We start from the raw sequence: 9,489 nt of genomic DNA on the forward strand, positions 1-9,489 counted from the left end.
GTGACTGACAGGCTCTGGGCAAGGGGATCATCCACCCAGCTCCCTCTTCCAATCTCCTGCAGTCATAGTTAGTTTGCCCCAGAAAAGCACCCCCTTTGTCTTATGGTCACAGCCTTTGGACAGGGCGTCTCAGTGCCATCAGAAGAAAGCCCCGGATGTGACTTCAGGAGACACGAACTGTAGGGACACAGCACTGTCAGCTACCCTGAAAGCCAGTGCCCAATACGAAATGGAAATGCAGGGGCCTTTGTTCAAAATGCAAGTCAGGCATGGTGGTACAAGCCTATAAACCCGGTACGTCAAGAGGCTAAGGCAGAATTCCAAGTTTGAGCTCAGCCTGGGCAATCTAGTGATTTAGTGCGACCCTATCACAACATTTAAACAAGTCTAAATGGCTATAGCTCAGCGAAAAGGCCTAGAGTTCAATCCTTTGTACTGTAGCAAAAGGAGGATGAGGACCAGTGATTTAGCTCAGTGGTTCTGCTGCCTGCCTCGCAGGCACAAGGTCCGGAGTTCAATCCCCGGTACCAAAAATAAATAAATAAATAAATAGAAAAAGGAGGAGGGGGAGGAAGAAGTAGAGGAGGAGGAAGAAAAGGAGAAGAAGGAGGAAAAAAAGGATAAACTTCTTGCTTTCTTCCAGAGTCTCTCCCTCAACCAGTCAAGGTGCTTTTGTTTGTTGTTCAATGCTGCTCTCACTCAGACATGAGAGCATCTGCAGGATGAATGCAGCTCCTTCCACAGCCCCTGGGGCCCCACTCTGCAGCTCAGTATGCAAAGATAGGTCCTATCCCTGAGGTTCCCAGCGTCTGAGCTCAGGACCCCAGGGGGTGCAGTGTCTGGGGAGTGGGTGGTGACGGTAGTCACTGGGCAGGGGTAGGAAAAAGGTGGCCTTCAATGCAATCTCCACTTGTCCTCTGGACTTCACTTACTAAACACACGTTCAGAGATGAAAACTATTAAGAATTTCAAGGCAGTGATCTCAAAGCCTTAAACCCCTAGTGGATCCCCAGTCCTGGTCTGAGCAAAGCTGAGTGTTGTCTGCTAAGAAGGGAGGGAACTTTGGGTTTGTCCTCCAGGAAACAGAATGCCCTGCAGTACGATTTACTTTGAAAGGGTGGTCATTGATTTAGTGTTTCTGCACTGGTTGACTGCCCCGGCCCCGAAGATCCCTTCCTGGAGGGAAGGCTTCAGTTTCCCAGTGCCTGGGTACCAACTAAGAAAAGCTCAGGACCTGATGGATTCACAGCTGAATTTTACAAGAACTTCAGGGAAGATCTAACACCAATACTTCTCAAACTTTTTAATGAAATTGAGAGGGAAAGAGTACTTCCAAAATCATTCCTGGAAGCTAACATTATGCTGATCCCCAAACCAGACAAGGATCCAACCAAAAAAGAGAACTGTAGGTCAATTTCTATAACAAACATGGATGCAAAAGTCCTTAACAAGATACTGGCAAACAGAACGTGACAAATCATCAAATCGTCAAAAAGATCATACATCAAGCCCAAGTAGGCTTGCATCCCAGGGATGCAAGGAGGTTTCAACACAGGTAAATCAGTAAATGTAATTCATCACATAAACAGAAGCAAGGGCAAAAATCACGTGATCATTTCAATAGATGCAAAAAGAAAGCCTTTGACAAAATACAATGTCTGGGTCCCACTCCCAGAGGTGAGTTCATGGGCATCATGGTTTTAAAAATGTGTAGCCAGAGTTGAGCACCACTGACACAGGTCAGCTTTTACTGAGTTTTGGAGAAGCCACTAGGAATTAAGTGGGGGAGGCACCTAATGTAGAAATACAGCATGCGGTCAGTTCTCCCCAGTTTGGGGGTGGAGAGTGGCCACACAAATGCTAGGAGTCCAGTTATAGCAGGCAAAGGAGCAGCTAAGAAGTGCCTGGGAGGCCCTGAGCCCCTAAGCTGGCTTGCCTGAGGATCATAGGGTTTGCTGGTGCATTTGATGGGATCTAGAGAAGGGAGGTAGGGAATTGGCATGGTGTCTGAGGTCCTGGAGGAGCGATGGAAGGAGACTGGTATCTTCATAGAAAAGAGGAAATTTGGGGGCTGGGGATTTAGCTCAGTGGTGCTGCCACCTGCCTCGCAAGTACAAGGTCCTGAGTTCGATTGCCCAGCACCCAAAAACAAAAGAGGAAGTTTAGGGGTGAAGACAGTCTGGGGATGGGAGGTTAAGTCTCCCAGGTACTTTAGCTTGTTTTCCCATAGGATCAGCTTTCCATTTGAAGGATATAATGTGAGACCAAATGCTTTGGCTTCTTTGGTTCTTAAAACTCAAACTGGAAAGCCAGGCATGATCTTGCATGCTTGTAATCCTAGCATTCAGGAGGCTGAGGCAGAGGATCACCATGAATTTGAGATTGCCGTGTGCTGCAGAGTGAGTTCAAAGCCTATCTGAACTACACAGCTGTTGCGCGCACCTCGCCAGCAAGGAACACGCAACACTCAGGATTCTTCTGATGCACGCTTTATTGGAGTTTCTTCTACATTCTTCAAAATGGCGGAAAGACCCCGAGCCGGATGCGAGCCTGCCTTTTATAGCCACCCGGGTGACGTGGCCCATTTCTATTGGTCAATGCCGGCCTGCATCATTCTGACGAACCAAGCGCCTCATCTGCGCAGGCGTGAACCACCGTCACCGGTGGACTCACATCCGGAATTCATGCAGGGCATGAAGAACCCGGAAATAATGGCGCGTGACACACAGCAAGACTTTGTTTCAAAGCAAACAAACCAAGCAAGCAAGTAGACAAGAATAAAAAACAAAAACAAACCGGAATCTTTTTTGGAAAATAAGGGAGCTTATAATCAGGGAGGTGCTGTGGAAGGAGCACCCACTGAGTCAGTTGCCTAAGTTTGTCTCATGGGTACAAGGGCAGGTGGCCTGGAGCAGTGTGGAAATAGGAAGGCACAACATTTGGTGACAGAAGTGACCCAGATGGAAAGGGTGGAAAACCCCAGATTTTGATGAATTTCTGTTCAAATTGGAGCTGCCACATCAAAGTGGCTTCTCACTAAGCAGCAAGAATCTTATGATACTTGTAAAGACTAAAGTACGGCATGGCTGTCCCTGCTCTCCTTTCCCAGGGATGAGAGCTTCAGTCCAGGCTCAGTATAGAACTAGGCACCCTGTCAGGCCATCGTCTTGGGTGGCTAATTGTTCTTCTCCCTGGAGAATGAGAGAAGAGCCACAGAGTCCTGACCCTCAGGAGACAATGGCATCTCAGGAGCTGAGTGTCAGGCCCCCCAGGGGGTGACATGAGCAGGTGTGGGAGTCAGACACCTGTGCTGGGGCAACATTGACTCTCCAGGCACTAAAGTCTGCATCTGTGAGATTGCTCACAAAGCCCTCAAAGAGGGACTCGAATTTTACTTCTAACATTGCTGTTGAAGATGAATGGACTTTTAAAAAATGATGTATATAAATGAAAGAGTTTTATCCAGCCATGGAAAAATGAAATCATATCATTTGCTTGGAAATGGATGGAACTAGAGGTTATCATGTGTGTTGCATGTTTCTTCACATATGTAGAAACTTAAATATATATTAAAAAGATGATTGGAAAATGGAAGATAGGAGACCACAGGTGGGGAGCAAGAGAGGGTAGTAGGGAGGGTGGATACTATTCAAAGCATGTATGGAAATGTCACATTGGAATCAATTAATTTATATAATTAATATGATCAAATCTTTATATAAAAAAATGAAACCCAGACGTAGTGACACACGCCTATAATCCCAGCACTCTGGGAGGCTGAGACAGGAGGTTCACAAATTCAAGCCCAGCCCGGGCAACTTAGCAACTTAGTGAGACACTGGCTTAAAATAAAAAGGGCTGGAGATATGCAAAGGCCCTGGGTTCAATTCCCAGGATCACAAATAAAAAATAAATAAATGAAAATAAGGAGTGACATCCTTCGGCAAAATAAATACACAAGAATAAGTGTGAGAATGAGCTGCAGGGATCTTTCCAGCAGAGTCAGACTGTTTCTAGGTAGTCAGTGACGAAAAGTGGCAGGGACCCAGGACCCAGGACCCAGGACTCAGTTGTTTGTGCCCAATGCAGACGTCTCTAGTGGCACCTTTTCTTCTGAAGCCTCCCCAGGAGGTTGGCTGCAACTTTGTCAGATCTCCATCACAGCCTGCTCTTTAGGGTGACAGTGGGTGTGTTTCCGAGCCAAGGATCAGGAGACCCACACTCGGCCTAGCTCCTGCCACCAGCTTTCTGTGTCACCTTAGGAAGACATGTTAACTTGGCCTCAGCATATTTACCCAGAAAATGGGTATCATGCTTCTCCAGGTGCTCAGAGCTGTGATGAGGGCCTTGAAGGCTGGAGTCAATCAGCTGCTGGGCTAGGGCTGAACTCCTGGGTAGCTGGGCCTCGTAGTCACATGTCACACATTTCCATTGGTCCACAGGGGTGAGAAGGAAAAGAATAGGGAGCTTTCTGTACCTTTCTGGCTCTAGGATCAGGAGAGTTGGTAACTGCACCATTTATCAAGATGGGAATCGTACGTTAGAAAGGGCAACTGGGCTCAGTGCTCCAGAGAAGAGGTTGTGGTGTCTGCAGGTTCAAGGCAATTCAAGGGCAACTCCAGTCAAGATGATCGAGGTTGTTTGCAACAACTGCCTGAGGAAGAAAGTCTGCGTGAGGTGCAACACCGATGAGACCACTGGGGACCTTAAGAAACTTCTTGTGACCCATACCGGCACCCGCGGGAACAAGGTTGTTCTTAAGAAGCAGTGCACAATTTTTAAGGACCGTGTGTTTCTGGTGGACTATGAAATCCACAGTGGGATGAACCTGGAGCTTTATTACCAGTAGAGCAGAACACCTCCCCCTTTTCCTGTCCTCCTCTCCCACCCTCCCCTCTCCCACTGGTATGGATGCTTGTTTGTGAGAACTCACATTAATAAAAACCTAGATGCTGCAAAAAAAAAGAGGTGGGGTGGTGACAAAAGCAGGAGTCCAGGCCTGTAGGGACTGTAGCCATGTAAATTTCTACTCAGAACACTTCCTTGACTTCTTCTGGTACAGTCTATTCCTGTCGGGCAGAAGCAACTGCATGCCCTTGAGATAGTAACCACAGCCTAGTTTCAAGGACTGGACTTGATCCAGACCCTGCCAATGAAAACACCTTATCCCCCTCGCCACCATGACAGGCACATGAACCAAGCCAGCTGAGCGGTCTTCGGGGACTTGGGAAGATGAAATGCTCTCTCTTCTCTGAATCACAAATTCATGTGTGATGGTAACTCTGGAAATGCATGTGCCTGTTCTGGCTTTCACAGGACGTCAATCTGCCTGAGAATAAAGCCACTAACACAAAAACAGAGCCAAAGCGGGATGGTGGAGTCTTGATGATGTGCCATCTGGACCCCTGGATCCAGCTGTACCTGAGCAAGACCCCCTTCGGACTTCTCCTTTGTGTAAGTCAATACTTTCCTCTTCTTTCACTCAACAATAACATTTGAGCATGTGGTAAATTCCCAGTGCTTTATAGGACACAGAAAGCAACACAAGTGAAACAGACATGGTTGAGCTCTCAGGAGTTTGCAGGTTGATCAAGAGAGCATTTACCCCAGCCGTAAATCTAACAGAACTTTGTCAATTGGATCTTTGCAAGGGATGAGAAGAACACAGCAGATGGTGCGCAATTCTATGAGAAGTGCAGAGATTACACGTGCACATTTTTGTCTATTGATCCTCGGCAGAAACCGAGAGTACAGTGTTAAGATGTGGTTTGGTAAAAACAGCTCTGTGTGAAAGCAGAGAAATGTAGCGCTAGTGTGTGTGCCTTCCTGGCAATCCGAGTTGAGACAGCGGAAAAGGAGCTTGGAGAATCTCAGAATGGTTGGCTTGTCCTCTGAGCAGCCTCTCCTGAATGACAATGATCCTAGCTGCGCTCCCCACAGAAGCAATTTGGGAGCTGATTTTAAGTGTGTAGCTTTTTAATAAAAAAAGATAACATAAGCACATTAAAACATATTCAGAAAACAGAGAAAAATATCCTCTAAATCCCACGGCCCTAATGCAACCACTGTTACGAACATTATTTTGGGAATGCTATGACAGTCTTTGCCATGGTTGATGAGCTCGTGATATGTTCATTGTTTAGTTTTTGGCTCATGGAAGACCCGACCTCAGCAGTGAGGATAAGGCGGTAAACAGTACCTCTGACGACAGATTCACCGAAGTGGAATCCTGCCGTATCACTTAATAACTGTGTGACCTTGAGCAAGTTCCCCAGCCTCTCTGAACCTCAGCACTTCATCTATAAAATGAAGATAAAAATGATAGGTTTTGCCAATGTGCTGCAGGATTGGAATAAGATGGAACTGAGCAAGGATTAGTCCCTTCCTCATGCTGCTGCCTTAGCCACAGTCTAGGCACAGCCACAGACTCCTGACCTGGCTGGCCACAGATATCCACCAGTGATGCTAGACATGAGCATCGCTTCCACACAGGACAGGCCATGTGGCTCGGTGTGGGGCGGGACATGCATCACTCTCTCTGCACACCTTAGGACAGGTCTGGGACCAATACAAGTGAGTTGGGAAGTAGCCTCCAGCTTCCTCCTCTGCTCTTCATGTTACACACCAGCCCTGCATTTGCAGGTGCCCGGTTAATATACGTCACCCTTCATCGTCTTCAGGGAATTCAACTGAGGCTTGAAGAAACAATGTGCACATATCCGCATGGAGATATGGCCACCTGGGAAGTTCAGAGCTTCTCAAAGCTCACTGCATGGCGTGCTCAGGCACATCCGTCCCCAGGCACAAAGAGCCACTACCCAGGTCTGGGGATTTAGCTCAGTGGCGCCACAGAGTTCAATCCCTGGTACTGGAAAAACAACAACAACAATGACCAAAACAAACAACCAAACAACAAATAATGCGCCACTGCTCTATGGCTTGTTCAATCAACACCCGTGGAACCTAAACTGTGTGTGGATTGCGAGGTTCTCTGAGATGCAGATCCTCCTGGCTATGAGATCCTGTAGCTCAGGCTCAGAGTCCTACAGCCAGGGCTGCAAGAAGGGTGTAGGGGAGTCATCTCTGCACAGACTGGGGGGCCTGCTCACCAGAGATCCCACAGTGAGATGTAGGTGTGGAGCCAGTCCTTGAACCTGGGTCTCCTGACTTCAAGCTGACTGTTGGTTTTTGGCAAGGGCTTGGCAGAGGCCAGGAGAGTAGGAATGCCAGGATGCAAGGTTCTCAGTTCTGTACGCTCCAAGCCCCTCAGCACTCCTGAGATCTTTCTTGACTGCCCTTTCCCCCACAGATCTGAGCCCTGAGGTAGTGGTTTCAATGGTTTTGGTGGTCCCCAAAAGCTGTGTCTATCCAAGGCCTCAGAACACATGCAACTTTATTTTAAATAGAGTCTTTGCAGATGTAATTAAGGCAAAGATCTCAAGATGAAGACTATCTTGAATTAAGATGAAGCCAAATCTCATGACAAATGTCCTTTAAAAAGAGAAGACCTGGGGGAGAAAATCATGTGAAGATGGGGGCAGGATGGGAGTTATGCTACCACAAACCAAGGAATGCTAAGAATTGCCAATGGCCCCTAAAGCTAGGAGAGAGAGGGGAAAAAGATTCTGCCTTGGTACCTCTTCTCTACCAGCACCCAGCTGACACTTTAATTTGGATTCTAGCCTCCAAGAGAGAATATATTTCTGTTGTTTAAGGCACTTGGCATGTAATTTGTTACAGCAGCCCCAGGAAATCAGTAAAACCAGGTGCTCGGTGAGGGACAGGGATCTGGGCCAGTTATGGACCCCTCTCTCCTGCTTGGCCTTGGCCAAGAGCAGCAACCACAGAGCCTCAGAGCCCACTCCCAACGGTGGGAAAGAGAGGGATCACTTCCTGTCTGCCTTTCACTCAAGAATTCAATCAACACCAGAGAATGTCAAAGAGACCTGTGTTAGCTTTCCATCACTGTGATGAAAGACCTGAGAAATTTAACTTTTAAGAAGGAAAGGTTTATTTTGGCTTATGGTTTCAGATATTTCAGTCCACAGTCTCTTGCCTTGTTACTTTGGATCTGACATGAGGCAGCCCATCATGGTGGGAACTCATGGCAGAGGAAAGCTGCTAATCTCCAACCTGCCATGAAGCAGAGGGAGACAAGAGAGGAAGGGGCTCGGGATCTCCTTCAAGGGTACATCCTCAGTAGCACACTTCCTTCCAACTATGTCTGCCTCCTGCAGTTTCCACTACCTCCTATTATGACATCAACCGGGGACCAAGCCTTTAACACATGAGATTCTCGGGGACATTTAACCACAGCCAGGTGTAGTGGCACAAACCTGAATGAGAGGATTGCAAGTTTGAACCCAGTTAACTTAGCGACTTTAGCAAGACCCTGTCTCAAAAATAAAAAAATTTAAAAGTACTGGGGATGTAGCTCAATACAAGGGCTCTGGGGTTGGTCCCCAGCACCACACAAGTACACAGGCATGTGTGTACATGCACGTGCACACACACACACACACACACACACACACACACACACACACGACCCAAACCATAACAAGATCCAAAGCCAGTTGCTGGTTAAAGCCGATAAAGACAGATTTGATCCAGTCACTACCACAATAAGAGAAAGAGTCTTCAGTGTAGACCTAAGCTCAACTCTGATCCACACAGAGGGAGGTGACAGAGTGGTTTACAAAGAGGATGGGGTAACTGGTAGGGGCTTGAGCAGAGCCAGGGAAGTGTAACATTTAAAAAGTAGTTGGGGAAAGTGATCAGGATTAGGCCATCTGGGTTTGCTAACTGACACATCCAAATTAAGCCCCTACGACCCCAGAGACTTGGGAACAGGACACTGTCTTCAGCTGTCGGCTGCCATTATAGTAAATTTCAAGGACAGCTTGAGCTTTCCCAGGCAGGAAATGAAAGGGTGGAGAGGGCTGGGTCATCCCTAGGGCGTAGACTTCGGATGATTGAAAATGTGCTAGAATTTGTTCAGGTGTCTTAGCATGCAGGGGAGGGAGATGATGAACTGTTTGTGCTGAGAGTCTGTAGCCTTGATAGGCCCTGAGGAGGCTGGGTTTGGTCCAGGAATGCCTGTCCCGTCCTGCGTAAGGACATCAAGGGGTCTCAGAAGACAGTGATGGGGTGGGGGTACAAAGCAGCTGGCAGTGGTTTGAAGATGATTTGTCCTCCAAAGTCGTGTACCCGGCCATATTGTTTAGAAGTGGGGAATTTGAGGAATGATTAGGTTAGACTGGGTCATTAAGGTGAAGCCCCCATGATTGACCCCTGGTGCTTTATGAGGAGAGGACGACAGACAACACAGACACAGAGAGACATACATATTCCTGCCATGATATGATGCAGCTGAGGGTGAGGGGGTCCTCACCAGAGCCTACAGCACACTGTTTGGGCTTCTATGCATCTAAACTGTGAGCTAAATAAACCTCTTTTCTTTATAGAAGAGCCTGCCTCCTGTATCTT

At 47.5% G+C, this 9,489-nt stretch overlaps 1 protein-coding gene across 1 annotated transcript; it reads left to right on the plus strand.

Annotated features, from left to right (window-relative positions):
- Nucleotides 1-4,627: 4,627 nt before the first annotated feature.
- LOC104867474 (ubiquitin-like protein 5) lies at nt 4,628-4,849 on the plus strand. Its single transcript, XM_010631821.1, has one exon. It carries the CDS (start codon nt 4,628-4,630, stop codon nt 4,847-4,849), a length of 222 nt encoding a protein of 73 aa, XP_010630123.1.
- Nucleotides 4,850-9,489: the final 4,640 nt, after the last annotated feature.

Source organism: Fukomys damarensis, unplaced genomic scaffold (assembly GCF_012274545.1).
Source record: "Fukomys damarensis isolate Sample0158 unplaced genomic scaffold, DMR_v1.0_HiC HiC_scaffold_19, whole genome shotgun sequence".
Taxonomy (NCBI): domain Eukaryota; kingdom Metazoa; phylum Chordata; class Mammalia; order Rodentia; family Bathyergidae; genus Fukomys; species Fukomys damarensis.